General features: G+C 38.3%; 1 protein-coding gene across 5 annotated transcripts in view; it reads right to left on the reverse strand.

The window, feature by feature from the left end:
• Positions 1-1,458: 1,458 nt before the first annotated feature.
• The window catches only part of WWC1 (WW and C2 domain containing 1), a 112,811-nt gene continuing 92,424 nt past the window's right edge, over positions 1,459-21,845 (reverse strand). For all 5 annotated transcript variants that reach the window (XM_039353389.1, XM_039353354.1, XM_039353372.1 and 2 more), the window contains 9 exons: positions 20,571-20,763; positions 19,697-19,849; positions 19,443-19,537; positions 18,774-18,924; positions 17,432-17,596; positions 11,671-11,763; positions 10,650-10,880; positions 4,876-4,997; positions 1,459-4,079 (listed from right to left, as the gene is read on the reverse strand). In XM_039353389.1, coding sequence (XP_039209323.1) covers positions 4,013-4,079; positions 4,876-4,997; positions 10,650-10,880; positions 11,671-11,763; positions 17,432-17,596; positions 18,774-18,924; positions 19,443-19,537; positions 19,697-19,849; positions 20,571-20,763 — 1,270 coding nt within the window. In that variant the 3' untranslated portion in view covers positions 1,459-4,012. The remainder of the gene's footprint in view (positions 4,080-4,875; positions 4,998-10,649; positions 10,881-11,670; positions 11,764-17,431; positions 17,597-18,773; positions 18,925-19,442; positions 19,538-19,696; positions 19,850-20,570; positions 20,764-21,845) is intronic.

Raw genomic sequence — 21,845 nt, forward strand, 5'->3', positions numbered from 1 at the left:
TAACTGTAGATGGATGTTGAACTGTGGTATATATTTCCTGCCCATATCTCCATGAAAAGCAAAAATGTAACATAATATTATATGCATATATCAAAAAGAACAATGAAAATGATTAGGATACTAGAATAATTTTCCTACACTTAAGAAATTACGGAGCTGGGAATTTTTTAAAATTTTTGAAACAAAGGTTAGTTGGGGAACAACCACTAGACACTAATATAAAAGAAACTGATGAAAATTACTCATTGTATACAAATTATGGATTTACTGTTTTTTTCTCTCTCTTTCTCACAAAATGTTAGCTCTCGGGATTATCCAGCAGATCTAAATGTAGGAACATTCTGGTATAATAAATGTACTACTTTATACAGTTTATGAAGAAAATCTCTCAATGTCATCACTAAATGTCAGTAACAACCTGATGGGACATAATCAACTTCACACAATACATAGTTAATCAGAAGCTACAACATCTGGTACAATAATGGTCATAATTCGGCTACAAGACCAGTCAACTGCATGGAAGAACAGGCTGTCAACTGCTATTTTTAAGGCCTTTTCTTATTTCCAGGATCACAGGCAGCATGCTTTCACTGTCAGCTGCTAGGAAGTCATGGAGGATAAAAAGCTATTGTTCTCCTATTCAGTTTTACTCCCTTTTTTTACTCACTCTGGTTGGACACTGTTAACATCAAGGATCTTCAAACTTGGCCCTTTTATGACTTGTGGACTTCAACTCCCAGAATTCCTCAGCCAGTGTGCTTGGCTAAGGAATTCTGGGAGTTGAAGTCCACAAATCATAAAAAGGGCCAAGTTTGAAGGCCCCTGGTTAACATAGAATGTTGAGCTAGGTGGGATATTGGCTTGATCCAGCACGAATCTTCTTCTATTCAGATTTTTTTAAAAGTGAAGTAATAGTCTCCATCTCTTTTTAAGACACTAAATTCATATCCGTTAATTAACCCAATAATATATCTTTCTTTGGCCTGGCGAACTTTCATTTCCCATAACAACCCCCCTTCCACCAAATATGACTATTGCCAAGAATTCTGAGAGTTAAAGTCTGCATACCTAGATAGCTCTCAGGTCAGGGAAGGCTGCAAAAATACATTTGCAATATAAACCTCAGGCCATTATGTTTTAAAGTTGTGAAACTGTATTTTCTTTGCTTGTTTGTTTCAATCCATGTATAAACCACTGAAATCCAGTAAGAATCAATTTTGAAGAACATGTGGAAACTACTGGTGAAAAACAACTAAAGTTCTTAAATATGTGCAGAATAAACTCTCAAGAAAAACAAGTCTTTTTTTAAAAAAACAAACATTGTTCTCAATCACAGTTGTTTGTTTCCATCATTGCATGGATCTGAAGAAGATCCATATTTATCTGTATCTTTATATGAACTGATATAATTTAATTATCTATATATGCATACAAAAGACACAAGGATCAGGTAGGTTAAGTTCTATCTATAACAATTTTAATGTTAATCCTAACAAAATTTAAAATATATAAATTCAATCGTTTAGTGGTTGCTTATTCCAGTGTTTATACATGAAAATATATATATACAACTCAGGAAAAATCGAGTTTTAAACCACTTGTCAACTTTACTCTTGAAGGTGCATCTTGGTTTGTGGACCTTTAAGGCCTTTGTATTCCAGTGTCCATCACTCTCTGTTCTTAAATTGTCAACAATTAGAGACATGGGTTAATGTAAGATGTGAGCTGTTGTAGGAAGATATGAAGATATTTCAGTTATATTCCAAAGAGTGCCAACTCCATATAGATCTTGGATTCTCACACATTCTTATCTCTGTCTCAAGCAATCAAATTGGAATGTATTAACATTTCTTCAAATACTATATGAAAAACAAAATAGACCTTAGGTGTAGAGAAGTGGATGGTTGTTAGTATAAGACAGGGGTAGGCAATCTTGGCTCTTTTATGACTCATGGACTTCAACTCCCAGAATTCCTGAGCCAGAATGCTGGGAGTTGAAGTCCACGAGTCATAAAAGAGCCAAGATTGCCTACCCCTGGTATAAGATGTTCTTTCTCCCATCCTCCAATAAATCCTTGGCAAACATCTATTTTGGGGATTGAGATACTCTCCTAAAGTAAGTAGGCTATGATTTACAGGGCAGAAAAAAAAGGGATATTACAAAAAAAAAAATAAATAAATAAATCCTGACAAGTATTTTCTGAAACTGAATTCTTCTTCTTGGATTGTGCATCAGTCCAATTTTTAAAACAATACCAGATTCTGCTTGAAGAGGAAAGGATGGAAAAATCAGCTTCTATCCTACTGACTTTTCTCACATATTGTTTTTTTCTGGATTGAAATCCTTAAAATTGATAATCAGCAGTTACTAATTATTAAAAATAAGAACACATTGGTTTTTTTCATTGTTTTCCCCCTGAAGTGCCTAGAAAAGGTATTATTTATTTTTTTTAATCATGCATTTATTATTTTTATAAATAACTCAAAGCAGCAAATATATCTATCACTCCTTCTCCTCTTCCTATTTTCTCCACAACAAACCTTATGATTTGGGCTGAGCAAGAGTGACTGGCTGAAAGTCACCAGGCCAGTTTTCATGCCTAAGGCAGGACTAGAACTCACAGTCTCCTGGTTTCTAGCCTGGCGCCTTAAAACTAGACCAAACTGGCACTCATATGTATCTCATAGTGAGTCAACACCTAGTTCCATAATCTAACCATGTCTATCTCTACAACTATGCATGTATACAAGTGCATACTGTATATTTAAAGATGGGCATATAAAAATGAAAGTGCAGAGTAAAGTCCTTGGGTGTGCACAAAAAAAACCAAACAAACCCTAACACAATTATTAAAGTAAACAAACTAGGAAAAAATATACAAAAACTACAAGCAATGTGATTAACTGGGTTACAAACATGATTACAGGTTTTTAAATCAAGGTGTTGTTGTAGGCTGTTTTGTTAAGGTAAAATGCTTCTGGAAACTGTCCATGTAGTTATCTCAGCAGGAGCAAGACAGTGGTTTGTTGCTGTTTCCTTCTAGGATGTTGTTTTCGATATCCAAATAGATGCTCTCAATAGTAATCAGAGAAAACCCTTTCTGATTAAATACTCCTCACTGAAGAATGGGGAGAACTTGCTATATTTAAATTAGTTTTTAAAAAACAAACATAGAAAGCATTTGTAGATATTAAGATAAAATTACTAGAAAGGATTTGTTTTTAGAAGCTCCTTTTGGTTGCTGCTCATTGTAAACTGGCATGATTATATGAGGATTATTTATTAAAAGAAATACAAATAATTTAAAGACAGATATAGCTTTTTTAAAATAGCTGCTGGCTCTTGATATTTTTTCAAGCCAAATATATAGCCAGGGATGAATGTTTCTTGCAACTCTCTTTTTAACGCAGGATTCAGAGGGCTTTGGGAACTCTGGGTAACGGCATAATGAAATGAAGTAACAATCTCCAGATTAAAGTGCAGTAGGCATTTAAATTCCACACCCATTTTTATGACCTAGATGGAAATGGAAGTTTTGCAGCTCACAGAACATTCATTTTTAACTCTTGAAATGGCTTCTTTTATCCTTTATTTGATATAAAAATATTTGAATTAGCAAAACCTAGTTATATAAGAGTTGGGGTTCTGTTTTTAGAATTGTATGTCAGATTTTCAAATTCAAAATTTATTGCAGCAAAGCCTGTCTTTAAAAAAAAGCAAAGCTGTACAAAATGTCAACATGTAAATATTATTTAAATGGAATTTTGAGCTATACTGTTTTATTTTTAAAAAATCTTTCAAAAATACATAGCTAAATATACAAACTATATGATAGTGTAATTTTAATGCTGGCATTTGCAATGAAAAAGAAAGAAAGCTAAAAGTCTGGCCCTAGAACTGATAAAGCCATCAATGTACTAACAGTGATAATATGATATATAAATAAACTTCAGTGAATGACATATACTTTTCGGAAGTGGTTTTAAGAACAAAATACTTAAACAGACATTAAACATCATCTGCTGAGAGAGCTGGGATATTTATCCTAGGTCGTGTGAAAAATGCCATCTTCTCTCTACAAATAACAAAAACATCGGTTATTATTGTAATTAAGGTTTCAGCAGTCAAAATCTGACAATAAAATCTACTATCTTTAACAATGTACAATTTCACAATATCACTTGGACTTTAAAACAACTCTGAATAAAAAAAGGAGAATATCATGTAATCTTGATAATGATACATGAGTTACAGCATAAGGTTTACAGATCACTATGGCATCATAATTACTGTAATTACTATGATACACATGGTGTCATAGTTATCAATACATTTTATGCATGTCATTTTCACCTGACCTCCTTGTTTACAACTTCTGTTATTCCAATAATATGATGCAGTTATTGAAATGGACTACTACAACAAAAGTTAAATGCTATTAAATCTTAAAGGGGCCTCAAAATTCTATTTTTTTTATATAGCAAGATCTGATATTTATTGTTTTGGTCCTTTGGAGACAATAATTTAAAAGTGAAACACAACAATTTCAGTATCATAACCAGAACAATAAATACGTAGTTTAGCAAAACCTGATCATTTTCATTTGCACTGTGAAGTATTTGCATGTAAGTTATTTCAATGAAAGCAATTTAAGTGTTGAAACCGTGCCAGGCCACTGCCAGAAAAGGATATGCTTGTTATAAAATGCCAAACACAATTCATCAGAAGATGAAAGTGATGCAAATATGATTACTTTGTTTCCGATATTAATGATAATGAATTGATAAGTGAATTTACATAAAGCAGAACATATTTCAAAAGAGTGCACAAAGGAAAGGATATGCGAAGAAAAAAGGATATATTTTTCCTACCTGAATGACTGCACCTCTAGAGGCTCTTTTTGGGTCTGCCCTCGTAATCTATGCACATCTTTAGCAGCTGCCCTCATCATTTTATCAGCCTTTTGTTCATACTTACATCCAGCCTTTACGGTCTGAAAAATGAGAATGGAACCATTTATTTAAATAGGAATGCAACAGATTATTTCCTAACCTGACACATCTATGTGTCATTAAAAGATTAAAAGTAGTTTCTTTCTATGTTTGACATGTAACAGAGAGAGCAAACATATTTATTTAGAAATGATACAAAGATTGAATGTGTGTAAATTATTTAATTGCTGCTGTTCTACCAATTCTACCACTGGGGGATTTTTTGAGGGGAGGAGGGAGAAAAAGAAATTAGTGTATTTCCTGTGAAATGCAGTATTATCAAATCTCAATGGATTAATTTTGCCCAACTAAAAGTAAAGAGGAAAGAAGGTTGAATATAAAAATTAGAACTGGAATGCCGCTGAAAAGAATCTTATGAATTAATAATCTGTCATTTAACACTCACAAAGATAGTCACTTTCTTAAAAGAACAAGAATTGATTACAGATGTATTTAAACTGGAGTCATATCACGGAATATTTATGAAGAAATTTTTTTTCACAGTCCTGCTGAAGCTGAATATGCATACCGTGTTTTCCCAAAAATAAGACCCTGTCTTATATTTTTTTGCCTCCAAAAGAGGCATTAGGTCTTATTTTCGGGGGATGTCTTATTTTTTTCCACCATCTCGCCTCACAGTGGCAGCACCAACAGTCCTGTCCAGCAGGAGCCTGCGTGGCTGCTGCAGGCCCACTTCTTCTGCAGCTACTGCAAACAGAGGCCTGGATGAGATTTGCAGCAAAAGGCTTTGCAAATGGAGGGTAAGGACCGAAACATTGAAGCCTTTCCTCCATTTGCAAAGCCTTTTGCCATCTTTGCAAAAAGCCTCTGCAACCAATAATGGAGCCCCTGGTTGATGTGCGTATTGCCCCTGGCCTCCGGTTCACTGGGGGCAATGCACACATCAACCAGGGGCTCCATTCTTGAAGGCTTCTGGTGATGAAATGGAGGCTGGGGGCAACACATACGTCAACCCAGGCTTCCATTCTCGGCTGCAGAGGCCTTTCCTGAAGCCTCTGTGAGCAAAATGGAAGCCGGGGGCAATGAGCATGAGCGGTGGTGAACGGCCACAGAAGTGGGCTGGTGGTGGCCATGTGGGCTCCTGCTGGATGGGACTGTTGGTGCCGCATGGGAGGCTTAACTGCAGGGGCCCTGAATAAGTAAGTGCGGGGTACGTGGGACAGCTCCACCCCTCCCCCACCTACCTCGCCTCACCTTGTGGCAACAGCATCATAAACAACCAGACAGAGCTATGCAGACTGTTAACTAAGGGTTATTTTGGGGGTAGGGCTTATATTAGATGCATGAGTAAAAATGAAGCTACAGCTTATTTTCAGGATGTCTTACTTTTAGAGAAACATGGTTTATATTACTGTGTGTAGTATATGTATTATATCCCATATATGTTACAGAATAATCTTACAAACATTGGAATATACAATAACAGTTTATATTGCAACAGGGTATTGCATATAATAAAACCTTGTTTAAATGGATTAATTGGATCAAGTGACTGATTGTTATTCACAAATATCCAGTAAAATATATCATGGCAATTTATATAATTTCTGTGATGCAAATTGCACAAACTTCTTCATTTACATCATTTGAATAAATGACTTTAACTGATTTAACAATATAATTTTCATAATTTCTGTAATTTTACTATAAAATATATTATGACAATCACCATGGAAATTTGGACTGTTACACACAAAATCAGGGTGGATTATATCAAGATTTCAGTCTACATACATATAACTTTATTAGCTAGAAATAAAATTTCACATTATTTTAAAAAAACATTTAATTTTACCTGTATTTAAATCATGTTTTGGGCAATATCTCAAGGCAGAATTTAGTATACATTTGTATTTTATTAAAAAAAAACAAGATTCATCTCAAGTTACTGAATACAGAAGAGGGCAGGTTTTAGGCCATGACAGCTGCACTTTGAGAGAGAGAGAATTATTACCAGAGACTAGAGAGATAACATTAGAACAGACATGTCAAACAGAAGGCCCATGGGCCAGATGCAGCCTGGGGAGGGCCCAGATTTGGCCCCCTGGGGCTGTCCCAGAAATGGCAAGGGACCGGTCCCCGCTGCTGCAGCCCTGGCCCACCTCTACCCAGCTGGGCGCCTTGGTGCACGCAAAGAAAATGGGCGAACACTAGGGCTGGTGGTTTGCATCAGCCCGCCCTGCCCCTCCCCACTTAACCCCGTCATGCCCAGCCATGCTCCACTTTGCTGGGCTTCTCCTGTGTGCCAGGCCAGAAAGGGTGAGAAAGAAGAGAAAGCAGGAAAGGTTTCTCTTTCTCTTCCTCCCTCCCTCTCTCCCTCTGTGTGTGTGTGTGTGTGTGTGTGTGTGTGTTTTGTGTGTGTGTGTGTGTGTGTGTCTATGTTTGTATGTGAGGGAGAGAGAGATACGGGTAGAAGAGGAGGAGGAGGAGGAAGCCAAGGTGTTACAAAAAAGGAGAGCTTCCACCTTTCCCCCCCCTCCTTCTCTTTTTATTAACCTGGTGTGTGTGTGTGTGTGTGTGTGTGTGTGTGTGTGAGAGAGAGAGAGAGAGAGAGAGAGAGAGGGAGGGAGGGAGGGAGGGAGGGAGAGAGAGAGGGAGGGAGGGAGAGATTGAGCCAGCAGGGAAGCAAAAGTGGAGAACGGGGAGCTTTGCAGAGTTAGCAAACTTACAAAAAGGGGATCTCTCGCTCTCTATCTCACATACACGTGCTGGTACACACACACACACACATACAGAGGAAGGTGGTGTGCAGGCAGGGAGAGAGCAAACTTGCAGATTAGCTTTGTGGTCTATTCTTGCCTCCTCCCCTCCTCAAAATCCAGGCAATAATAGAATTCTTTGGATTGAATGGGAAGTTAAGAGGAATTGGTGTGAGTTGAAATTAAAAAGCCCCCAAATTATTTTGTCAGAGACAAAAATACTTCCCTTCATCTGCTCTTTTACAATTTAATCAAGCCTTACCCAAACTAATATATTTTGGGCGTCATGAATCACAGTTCCCATCATCCTGTGGCTATGCTGGCTAGAAATGCAATGCCTTATTTTCTCTGCAGTATGGGCCTAGGGGGCAGTAGGTCTGTGGGATTTAGATGTATTTAAACATTTGTTTCTTCTGCCTAATTTATTAAATCAACAACTAATTTGAAATTAAAAGTTTCTGAGAAATCCAGGGTGGTTTTACAAGAAAACTCTCAAAGACAGCTGTTGTAAAGCATCACTAGCACTGCTTAAAACAATATTAAAAGTGTGTATTTTAAGAAAGAAAAATAGTAGTAGTAATTTACTTAGTGCTGTTTGACACAAAATGTATTGTTGTTTTACATATGCCTGGCTGAACAGTGTGTATGGAGTTGCCTCTAAAGGGGTGACAGTTGCACTGTTCATATTTTCCTTGGGAGAAAATTTTATAATGGAGGGGTGCTGTCTCTGAGAAGGCTCTGCTTGTGACCCCTGTTCTATAAACCAAACCAGGGGGACCATCCGGTCTAAATGGATGGTAAACACAGATGATTAGGGGGCTGGAGGCTAAAACATATGACAAATGTTTGTGGGAATTGGATATGTCTAACTTAGTGAAAAGGACTAGGGGTGGTGACATGATAGCAGTATTCCAATATTTGATGGGCTGCCACAGAAAAGAAGGGGTCAACCTATTTTGCAAAGCATCAGAAGGCAAATAATAGATGGAAACTAATCAAGAAGAAAACCAGCCTAGAACTAAGTACTTGTGAAAACAACCAACCAGTGAAAAGGCTTGCCTTCAGAAGTTGTGGATGCTCCATCACTGGAGGCTTTTAAGTAAAGATTTCATATTCCATTGTCTGGAATGGTATACATCCCCTGCTTGAGCAGGAGCTTGGACTAAAGACCTCTTATTCTTTGAGAGAAGTGCTGCCAACCTCTCCCCCTCCCCTCGTCCCTTCCTGGGCACAGAGAGAAAGAGGGAAGGAAGGAGGGGAGGGAAACAGGAAGAAAGTAAGGGAAGGAAGGAAGGAGATGGAAATGAGAAGGAGGGAGGCAGGAAAGAAGGGGAGGGAGGAAGGAAGGAAAGAAGGAAGGAAAGAAGGGAGAGAGAGAGGGACGGAAGGAGGGAGGGAGGGAGGGAGGAAGGGAGGAAGGAAGGAAGGAAGGAAGGAAGGAAGGAAGGAAGGAAGGAAGGAAGGAAGGAAGGAAGGAAGGAGATTGGAATAAGAGGGAGGGAGGATCTGAGGAAAGTCCTGCCTAAGCACTTGGCCACCAGCAGTCTGTTGCCCTTTTGCCTTCCCCTGGTGATCTCCCATCCTATTGCTGAGGATGCTTTGGTTACAAAGCCAGGTTTCCTCGCATGAAGAAAGAGTGGGCCTCCCTCTGACCCGCACACTTTGTACTCCTGCACCCACTATGAGCAACCTGGCCAAGGAGAGTGAGCACAGCAGCAGCAGCATTGAGGAGGAGGTAAGTGCAGCTGGGCACCCCCTCGGGGAAGTGTGGCTAGGCTAGGCAGGGCTGTGGGGTCCTGGTGCCGTGGGAGCTCAAGGGCCGGGCTGGGCACTTGACCTCTGCTGCCCAGGGCTTTGGGCAGTCCATGGCAAGGTCCAGGGCCCCCGTGCACAGCCTGAGGTTCAGTGAGGCTCCTCCAGTGGACCATGCCCTGGCGCTCGCCCCAGTCCACCCACCCTTCCCCACCCTCAGATGCACCCCAGTCCTGCCCAGCCCCACAAAGGTGCCCCTGACGTGAGTGACATCGAGCTGGCCATGCCTACCCAGTAGGCCACACCCATGCCATCCACACCCACCCAGTAGGCCACGTCCATGCCAGCCACACCCACCCAGTAGGCCACGTCCATGCCAGCCACACCCACATGGTCCCCCAATGGCAACCATGATGGTGATGTGGCCTTCAGTGAAATTGAGTTTGACACCCCTGCATTAGAATGTCATTACTGAAGTAGTGTTTTTCCTCTGCCTTTGTCTCCTTTGGGGAAGAAAAAAGTTATACATCCAATATCTTATGCCACTTGCCTGAAATTGTCATGTCAGTGATTTGGCACTCAGTGGAATCCCAGATGGTATAGAATGCAAATTGCAAGCTTTTTACCCACCCTCGCTGACTTAGTTGCTTCACATTTGGCAGCTGTCAGGAATATTTGTCATATACATGACATGGTTTGAGGTCAAACAAAGAGCCGTGGTGGCACAGTGGTTAGAATGCAGTATTGCAGGCTAATTCTGTTGACTGCTCACTGCCAGCAGCTCGGCAGTTTGATTCTCAGCAGCTCAAGATTAATTCAGCCTTCCATCCTTCCGAGGTCTGTAAAATGAGGACCCAGATTGTTGGGGGCAATATGCTGACTCTGTAAACTGCTTAGAAAGGGCTGTAAAGCACTAGGAAGCAATTTATAAGTCTAAGTGCTATTGCTATTATTCAGCTTCCAAGGAGATATGGCATTAGTGTGTGACATGCTGCCTTGCACAGAAGTCAGAATGCGGACAACTTCCAAGCCTAACTAAATATATTTTAACTCCCATTAAAATAAAGTGGTCCCATAACAATTAATAAGAAGTATTTTTCCTTTTAGAAATTACTATTGGATTGTACTGTCATTTAGAGAACTGGAAAATAAAAATCAATTTTTAGCCTTAAGAATACTTGCCTTTTTCTCTACCAGTCTCATTAACATCCTGAATTGCTCATTTTCATCTATGCATCTGGGTAACTCTTTTTCTCCTTGACTTTGAGCTTGCTCTAACTGCTCCTTTAGCTGTTTGAGGGCAGAAATCTCTTGCAGCAACTGACTATGCCAGGTCTTTGATGCCTGCAGATCTAATTCCAGGTCAAGAGACGTACGGATTAAACGCTCAGGTCCAAGAGTTTTAACAGAAGACTGAAAAAAAAACCCAACAATATGATTTCAATATATTAAAACTCCAAATTGGTGTCTGTACCTAGGCAATCTTATCTGATTTCAAAACCTAAGCAGATCAGACCAGATAGGACCCCACCAGGAAATATGGTTGAAATAGCAAGGTATGAAACAATATGACTGATAACATCCTGGAAAATAAGACCATTACAAATCTTTTCCAGAGTGTTGCTAAAACATTCCTATGTATATACAGTATGTCCATAAAGTCACCAGGAGTCAGGCTTAATTCAAAGGAAACATTATATGTTTTATATATTAACTAATTAATCTCACCATTAAACCATTTTTTTGATGAAAAGTTCTTCAAACTTACATAAACTGCAATAACTTTCTAGTAGTATTAGATATTTACAACAGATTTTTTTGCACAGTAATAGAAACTGCAAACCATAGAAATCCTTCACTGACAGAAAATCATGTTTCTTCATAGAAATACAAAGACATATAAATCATCTTTCTTTGTTGTGAAAATCTAAAATGCCACCTTATTTTTACATCACAATTATTTGTCATTACTTTCAATTTATACTGCTTTAAATAAGTAACAATTCTTATTATAATTTATAATACTGAAATTTTACTTAGTTTAAGCACTGTTGTACTTTATGCTGCCTGAAGCTTTCAGGACATAAAAAAAAATTATGTTCATTAGTTTTATTAACCAAGCAACTAACTAATCAGCTAATTAAAAAATAAATATAAAGAAACATTAAATAAAAACTGGACAATATAGAAGAATATTATTTACCCTTTTCATTCTGACACTTCGTCTCTCAACAGCATTCCGAACAAAAGGTGGTTTCTTAGATAGTGTTGAACTATCACTATCACTACGATTAAGCTGAAAAAAAAAAAGCAGGGAAAAAAATCACTGGTGGTAGATATTGTCTCATCTATCTTTGGGAGCTTATTCCATTGGAAGAATGTGTCCCAAGGTCATGTGATTTTCTTTTGTGACTTTGTCGCAAGCAAAAACAATTGGGGAGCCAAACTCATTTAACAACCAGGTTACTAACTTATCAACTGTAGTGACTCAATTAACAAATGTGGCAAGAAAGGTTGTAAAATGGGGGCAAAACTCACTTAACAGATGTCTCACTTAACAATGTAAATTTTGGGCTCAATTGTGGTATGGTTGGAACCCGAGGACTACCTGCATTCCATCACACTGTGATTTCAAGGGCCTCTGGCTGCTGGTGATCAACCCAATAAATACATATTTTAAAGAAATCTGCCTCTCAATAGAATACCTTAAATTTCAATTTGTCATTCATAGCAAAATCAGTCAAATATTGTAAGTTTAAAAATTTTATTCTTTACATAACTACACAATGGAACAAAAAAATGGTCTCTTTGATTTTTTTTTTTTCTGTAAAGCTGGGAAGAGCTGCTTACTTATGAGTTATTTCTTCCAAGTGCCCTTTAGATATCTAGGGTGCTAAGTAATGCTACCCCTTTATGGATTACTGCCTTGTCGTGGCGAAGGGGCTTGCATAACTCAATGAAGCTATAAGCTATGCCGTGCAGGGCCACCCAAGACGGACAGGTTATAGCAGTGAGTTCTGACAAAATGTGATCCACTGGAGAAGGAAATGGCAAACCACTCCAGTATCTTTGCCATGAAAACCCCATGGACAGATGAGCCAAGGTGGCACAGCAGTTAGGGTGCAGTACTGCAGGCCACTTTAGCTGACTGTGTCCAGCAGGTCAGCGGTTCAAATCTCACCGGCTCAAGGTTGACTCAGCCTTCCATCCTTCCGGGGTAGGTAAAATGAGGACCCAAATTGTTGGGGGCAATGTAAATATATATATACATTGCTTACCGGTGTACACCGCTTAGAGAGTGCTTGCACTTAAAGGGGTATATAAGTCTCATAAATAAATAAATAAAAGGAAAAAAGATATGACGCTGGAAGATGAGCCCCTCAGGTCGGAAGGTGTCCAATATGCTACTGGGGAAGAGCAGAGGGCTAGTACTAGTAGCGCCAGAAAGAATGAAGCGACTGGGACAAAGCCGAAAGGACGCTCAGCTGTGGATATATCGGGTGGTGAAAGGAAAGTCCGATGCTGTAAAGATTTTTTCTCCATAGGAACCTGGAATGTAAGATCCATGAATCAAGGCAAGCTAGAGGTAGTCAAAAAAGAGATGACAAGACTGAACATCGACATCTTAGGAATCAGCGAACTAAAATGGACAGGAATGGGTGAATTTAACTCAGATGACCATCAGGTATACTACTGTGGGCAAGAATCCCTCAGAAGAAATGGAGTAGCCTTCATAGTCAATAAAAGAATAGGAAAAGCAATACTGGGATACAATCCCCAAAATGACAGAATGATCTCAATTCGAATCCAAGGCAAACCATTCAATATCACAGTATTCCAAATCTATGCCCCAACCACTGGTGCTGAAGAGGATGAAATTGACCGGTTCTATGAAGCCCTACAGCACCTTATAGAATTAACACCAAAAAATGATGTCCTTATCATCATGGGGGATTGGAATGCTAAGGTAGGAAGCCAGAAGATAATCGGAATAACAGGCAAGTTTGGCCTTGGAGTACAAAATGAAGCAGGGCACAGGCTAATAGAATTTTGTCAAGAGAATACAATGGTCATAACATACACTCTTTTCCAACAACTCAAGAGACGGCTCTACACATGGACATCACCAGACGGTCAACATAGAAATCAGATTGACTATGTGCTCTGCAGCCAAAGATGGAGAAGCTCTATACAGTCAGTAAAAACAAGACCAGGAGCTGACTGTAGCTCAGATCATGAGCTTCTCGTTGCAAAATTTAGGCTTAAATTGAAAAAAGTAGGGAAAAGCACTAGGCCACTCAGGTATGAACTAAATCATATTCCTGATGAATATACAGTAGAGGTGACAAATAGATTTAAGGAACTGGATCTGATAGACAGAGTGCCTGAAGAACTATGGATGGAAGTTCGCAACATTGTACAAGAGGTAGCAACTAAAACCATCCCAAAGAAAAAGAAATGCAAGAAAGCAAAATGGCTGTCTGAGGAAGCTTTGCAAATAGCTGAGGAAAGAAGGGAAGCGAAAGGCAAAGGAGAAAGAGAAAGATACACCCAATTGAATGCAGAATTCCAGAGAGTAGCTAGAAGAGATAAGAATGCCTTCTTAAATGAACAGTGCAAAGAAATAGAAGAAAACAACAGAATAGGGAGGACCAGAGATCTCTTCAAGAAAATTGGAGATATGAAGGGAACGTTTCATGCAAAGATGGGCATGATAAAGGACCAAAATGGCAGAGACCTAACAGAGGCAGAAGAGATTAAGAAGAGATGGCAAAACTACACAGAAGAACTATACAAGAATGAGCTTAACATCCCAGATAACCACAATGAGATGGTCATTGACCTCGAACCAGACATCCTAGAATGTGAAGTGAAATGGGCCTTAGAAAATCTGAGCAACAACAAAGCTAGTGGAGGTGACAGTATTCCAGCTGAGCTATTCAAAATCTTAAAAGACGATGCAGTAAAAGTGCTACACTCAATTTGCCAGCAAATTTGGAAAACTCAACAGTGGCCACAGGATTGGAAAAGGTCAGTTTACATTCCAATTCCAAAGAAAGGCAATGCCAAAGAATGTTCAAACTATCGCACCATTGCACTCATTTCACATGCTAGTAAAGTTATGCTTAAAATCCTACAAGCTAGACTCCAGCAGTATGTGGATCGAGAACTACCAGAAGTACAGGCAGGATTTCGAAGAGGCAGAGGAACTAGAGATCAAATTGCCAACATACGCTGGATCATGGAGAAAGCTAGGGAGTTCCAGAAAAACATCTACTTCTGCTTCATTGACTATGCAAAAACCTTTGATTGTGTGGATCACAACAAATTGTGGCAAGTTCTTAAAGAGATGGGAGTACCAGACCATCTCATTTGTCTCTTGAGAAACCTATATGCGGGTCAAGAAGCAACAGTGAGAACTGAACACGGAACCACTGATTGGTTCAAAATTGGAAAAGGAGTCCGGCAAGGCTGTATACTGTCGCCCTGCCTATTTAACTTATATGCAGAGCACATCATGAGAAAGGCAGGGCTAGATGAAACAAAAGTTGGAATTAAGATTGCCGGGAGAAATATCAACAACCTAAGATATGCAGATGATACCACTCTAATGGCAGAAAGTGAAGAGGAACTAAAGAGCCTCTTGATGCGGGTGAAGAAGGAGAGTGCAAAAGTTGGCTTGAAACTCAACATTAAGAAAACCAAAATCATGGCATCCGGCCCTCTCAATTCCTGGCAAATAGATGGGGAAGAAATGGAGGTAGTGACAGATTTTATTTTTCTGGGCTCAAAGATCACCTCAGATGGGGACTGCAGCCAAGAAATTAAAAGACGCTTGCTCCTGGGGAGGAAAGCTATGGTAAATCTAGACAGCATTCTAAAAAGCAGAGACATCACCCTGCCAACAAAAGTGCGTATAGTCCAGGCCATGGTTTTCCCAGGTGCAATGTATGGCTGTGAAAGTTGGACCATAAGAAAGGCTGAGCGCCAAAGAATTGAGGCCTTTGAACTATGGTGCTGGAGAAGACTCCTGCGAGTCCCTTGGACTGCAAGGCGTTCAAACCGGTCAGTCCTAGAAGAGATCAACCCCGACTGCTCTTTAGAAGGCCAGATCCTGAAGTTGAAACTCAAATACTTTGGCCACCTAATGAGAAGGAAGGACTCACTGGAGAAGGGCCTAATGCTGGGAAAGATTGAGGGCAATAGAAGAAGGGGACGACAGAGAATGAGATGGCTGGATGGAGTCACTGAAGCAGTAGGTGTGAATTTAAATGGACTCCAGAAGATGGTAGAGGACAGGAAGACCTGGAGGAACGTTGTCCATGGGGTCGCGATGGGTCGGACACGACTTCGCAATTAACAACAACAACAACAAAGTAATGCTAAGTAATGCATTCTTCTTGCAAAGCTATTGAACCTGTCAGACAAACAGCATTTAAGTTTTAAAGCTGCATTTTTGCTATTTTGTGGCAGATAGGTAAGTAAACTGAGATATTCTGAATGGTTTTCTTCATTTCTTGTTTACTGTACTGAACTATTCATCTATCATGCTATCCCTGGATACCTTGTCATGTGTCATTTATTCTGTGGATTGATGCCAAAAGGTCTACTTTAAAAAACAAAATAAAATTGTATAGCCTACTGTTTAGATTTGCAACTAATCAAAGAGAAAATGGATAGCTAAAAATCCTGATGGTATCAGAATGTGTGAGTAATAACCTTATTTACTTAACATATTTGTATGCTGCTGCAATAAAAAAAAATGACCCTCAGTGGCACACATTAAAGAGACCTCTTGGGTGCCTTCAGCAATTAATGTGCTGTAGGAACCCAACATTCTTCAGCAGAACCAGCCCATCTTTCAGGAAAGGAACTTCTTGATAGTGTTTTCTGTCTTTGCTTCTCAAACCAAGGCTAAGGAGAGTTTATTTATAGTCGTACCTAATCTTGTCTCCTGGTTCTAATTAATTATAAATAACCATTTTATCAAAAATGCAAACCCTTGCAGACATAGCTGCAATGCACTGGATTCATTCATGCTTGATTGCATTATAGGCTGTACTTGAAATCACAGTGATGTTTGCTTTCAGATTCCTCTTACATTCTTTCTCCTTCCTTTCTATAAAAGTCACCAAACTTGATCCATAATTGAACAGCAATTAAATTGGCAGAATATACAATTTGGAAGAAAACAATATGGTAATATTTATGGTGAGCAACTACATCTGAATTCTAGTAGGGTTGGGCAATTAGGAAGTTTAGAATTCTTGACACACAGGAGCTACGGTTTATCAGACAAACTTAACATTGTAATACTACATGGTATATGTAATCCTTACAAGCAACACATTTTTCATTGGAATTTATCACATAGCTACAAACTATTCGAATTGTGAGCATAGCTCTAAAACAGCAGAAAATTGAATTTGGGGCTGAAACATACTCTGAAATAAAAGCATTTTTTTATTCATACAAACTTTAAATTCTTGCAAGTTCAAAAAGCTGGACATGTGCAGGGATGTGTATGTGTAGGAGAGATGGGTTTCGAAAACAAAATAAGTACATTATTTTCACTCACATTTTAACAACTCTTCTGTTACACGTGTACTGAATTTGAAAGAGATTAAAAATTATATTAAGGGAAATTGAAATTCTATGCAAAAATATACTAGCAACTTCTCACACACTTCTAAGTGGAGGAGTTTTAACATTTTTCACTTGTGTTTGAACTACTTGCTTAGCCTGTCAGGAGTTGGTCTGTCAAAAGATTTTAATGATTTTCAAACAGTATTTTTATCTACTGAAAATCCCAAACTCATATCAAAAATTATCAAAGGAGATTCCAGGAAAGTAAATGTTCTTCATACAGTGTCTAGTGTAATGTTAACTAAGTTAACTATTAGTTGTTTATTTGCAGAGGAGAGAGAATGAAGAAATAAGTACATGAATTCTGTTTTCCTTACCCGACACACATACTGGCTTTGTGGTCCTGGAGAAAAAGTTTTGGAGCGGATGATAGTGCTGCCTCTAACAAAAGGTGTTTGTAAAGGATTAGGTGTTCTTTTATCTTTTGGACGAACTACTAGAGAAGATTGCTTAAGACTATCTGTGTTGGTCTCTTTATCCACCTGGAAGTCAAAGATACATCAAGGTAGTTTTCCTTCCTGATATACTTTCAGCCTGACTGCTTTGGTATAAGAACATTGCACTGAATTGTATGATATTTCTTTTCAATGCTTATACATATAAAAAATACACAGCAATGAGTTCTTCGGCACAGCCCATTAAGTCTGAACTAGCAATGCATAAACAAATTGATTTATAGGGCACAAACAATTTCATCCTCAGCTCACCCCATCCTACTGTTGAGGCAGCATTTACCTATGTTTACCTGTTCTGCTTCTAAAGTGGTATTTTTCAACTTTTGCAAAACAAGTGTCATGGTTCTAATGATGAGATCAATAAATGAGGACTCTGAGGCTAGAGATTTCCTCAAAGAACATGCTTATTGGTTACAAAATATCAGCACAGTCAAAAGTGAATCCAAGTCTGAAATCCCCACCAAAGTGTTACACTACTACAAAGTCAAACTTCCCACCCCAGCACTATGTAATCAGCTACATTCCCCAACACAATAATTTGGTGGTCTTTCTAACAAAATGCCCAACCTGCTAATCTAATTGATAGAATGACCTTGGTTCCCATGGGATCTGATATTTGAACCTGAGGACTATATGGCAGTGAGAAAGTACAACAAAGAAAATGCACTTCAGGAATTCTTTCTATCCTATTAATGAGAAAACATGAACTGTTCATCAAATTCTTATGTTGACATAAATGAAATGCATAGAAAAAAATAGCATGATCCGATTTGCCTATGAAAATGTTAGTTTCTGTTTCCAAGGCCAAACAGGCATGTTGTAAATTCTGGCAGCAGTGTAGAAGAAGCTGGTGTAATTTTCCATATCTATTTATTGGGAAGTTACATAGCTGTATTTGGGCAAAAGAAGTGAGACTTCCATCAAGCCAAGAGCTTGAGATTTAAGCCACTCTTAATATAATCACTGGGAGAGAGCCATGACAGGGTTGCAGAAGCAACTAATTTGCCAATGATATTTGAAGGCTATCATGAAAACAAAACAAACTTCAGCAATATTGATTCATGTAAAGTGAAGAGTGTAAATTCAAAAGACAGCTTGTCAGAAATGAAACAAGGGGACTGCAGCAAGGGCATGATGCTTAAGGCAGCTTGTCCTTCTGCTCGCTGGCTTTCAGGGGATTCTGCTTTCATTATACATTCTTTACCTTGATGGTTGCTGACTCAGCCTGCAACAAAGGTAGCAAGTTCTCTTCAGTGGCCCACACAGTCCTTCTGCCATAAAATTCCTCCTCTGCTTCAGTCTCACCATTTTCAGTTTCACTGTTACCATCCTGCTCAGCATCTCCCTTATATTGCCTGTAAAAATGAGCAAAGTTCACTCTAAATTACAGCATATAGGAATTTTGTCAAAACTATTATATTCACAGACACTGTGGTAAGCAAAACAGCATGTGATAAAATTAAGCAACTTGACAATATGCTTGAATTAGAAGATCTAAAGCAGTGAGAGCTGTAGAAAGTCTTCTCAACGTGAATGGAGGAGATATCAGGAGATGTGTGTCACCAATTTGAAAATTTATGAATTTGAAAATATAAAATGAAATTTGTATTTATATCAAAATATTATACAGCTTTTGCATGTGTTAGGAGTATATCATGTTCCAAAGATTAGTGTGTGTTTAAAGATGCCAATTTTAATACTGAAATGTTAATATTTAAACTTTTTAATACAGCAATTTTCTCTAAAGAATTACTTCAATGTTTAATGCCTATATATTGAAAAATTGCTGAGGGGGGGGTTGATTATATCCTTTATTCGATTCTGTCATTGTAAAAAGAATCATGGAATCCCATTGTTGCATCATACGACTTACCAGGTTTCATCAGTAAGTAAAATACTTTCTCCTAGTTTTTTCTCTACTGCCTCAAGTTCAACAACGGTTTGTTCCAGCAATGCAGATACAGAGTCCTGTGGGAAATGGGTTAACAGCATTAACAATATTACTCTCAGTGTCTGAAGGTTTACCGAAGACTATCATTATTCAATAAAACAAAACAAATAGATTGGCAATGAGGCTTGGTCTCCTGCAGTTGTGCAAAAACACCTTTAATTATTAGTTTTTTTTACCATTTTATCAGTGCAGAGTAGCTCAGAACAAATATCCTCTTGCTTATTTTCACAACTATGCCTTTGTAGATATTTGTAGCTGAGGAGGTTGTACCAGCGCAGTGAACTTTCCCCTGATCTGTAGATCTCTGCAAGGCTAATTTGTGCACCTCCCTACAGTAAAAAGAAAACAAAATACATTGATGAGTAACTTCAGGACATTCAAAGAGTTTGATTCACAGATGCTAGGATAAATGCATGATAGTGGGCAGCATACATAATTTACCCTCTCTTTACATTTATATACTAGGTAATAGTGCAAAACAATGTTCAGTTGAGACAACTATGCAAGTGGTGTTGCATGCAGACCTGAACTTACAGCCATTTGTTTAGTGACCATTCAAAGCTACAAAGGCACTGAAAAAAGTGAATTATGAATGATCCTCACAGTTACGACCATTGCAGCATCCCTGAGGTTATGTGATCAAAATTTGGGAGTTTGGCAACCAGCATGCATTTATGATGGTTGCCATGCCCTGGGGTCATGTGATCACCATTTGCAACCTTCTCAGCTGGCTTCTGACAAGCAAAATCAATGGGAGAAGCTGGATTTGATTAATCATTTAACAACTTAATCATTTAACAATTGCGGTGATTTGCTTGACAATTGTGACAAAAAAGGTCATAAAATTAGGCATGACTCACTTAACAACCATCTTGCTTAACAATTCTGGTCCCAATTACGATCGTAAGTCAAGAACTATCTTTATTCTTTACTACCTTTACTCTGGTGCAAATGCTGCTCACATTTAAGAGAGGTGAAGCTCTGCTCTCCCATATTGTGAGGGCACCACAATGAAGACAATAACAATATCACATAGAAGTAAGCACTAACCAAGCATTCTTCAAGATGGAAGTTATCTAAAGTGCAGACATCAATCCTTAGTGTCTTCTGTCGCAAAACTGAATGAGGGATTGTAACACAAAATAATTCATTGTATATGAGATTGTCTGATGCGTCCATGAGTCGTGTACGGAACAAACAGCTTGTACTTTCAGACGAAGGGAGAACAGCCACACGAACGCTCCTGTTGGGAATGATCTTAAATAAGGATTACTTACTCTACAAGCTCACTGTATATGTGAATATTACTACAACTATCAGTTTAACACATTTTTGCATAGTTCTTTAGATAACTATTTTTCAACTTCCATTTGTTCCTATAAATCTGCAATTGGGACAGATATTAATATTTATTTTATTTTTATTTATTTTATTTTTAAAATTTATAAGCCGCCCCACTCCCGAAGGACTCTGGGCGGCTAACAATAAAAAACACATAAAACATAACAAAACAAACAGTACAAGAACAGTCATCCAGGGGTCAGATTTTATAAACCCCAATATTAAAATCATGATAGATTTCAGTAGAACAATTATGTAAAAAAGCTAGAAATTATGGATGGCAAAACTTGACATAGTTTAGAGTAGAATATACAATCATTTTAGTGCTTGGTTGGATTCCCTTTTTCTCTCTTTACACAGACATAATGAAGAATGGACAGAGAACTAAAACAAGTCCCGGTATAACTTATCAATTTGTCAGTTTTTTAAAAACAAGTTCCCACTTGCATTCTATGTTAAAATATAGTAGTTATTCAATTTCCAAGAACTATTTATTATTACTATTTTTTAACAGAGAAAAAACAGGTATAGATGGGACAGAATCATAAAATTCCCAGATGATCTGTTATACTTCTTAGTAAACTTTGTTCATGCAGAATCATGATCAGACTTAATCTGCAGTTACAGTTTTCTGTTCCTTGAAGACTACTGAGCTTCAAGGTTGCTCAGCTGATTCGTTAATTTTAAGCAAAATTCTTACACCTCATATTTGATATTTCAAAAAAATAAGATCCAAGAACAGGAATGGACTTGCCCAGCAACAGCGCTTTGCCCTCTAATATTTCTTTACTTTTTTACGATATAGAAATACAAAGGATACTGTAGGAATACTGCAACACATGTGAATTTATGGAGTTAATGATAATCCTCATTTTATAGCATTACTATTTATATAGTATATGTGTCTAATACTGCATTTTAGGTTAGTCTTCTTAAAAATATTGCATGGAGGGGAGTCATTAGAATTTGCAGAGACATCTTTTT

This window comes from Crotalus tigris, unplaced genomic scaffold (genome assembly GCF_016545835.1).
Source record: "Crotalus tigris isolate CLP2741 ecotype Arizona unplaced genomic scaffold, ASM1654583v1 scf7180000017568.12009008, whole genome shotgun sequence".
NCBI lineage: Eukaryota > Metazoa > Chordata > Lepidosauria > Squamata > Viperidae > Crotalus > Crotalus tigris.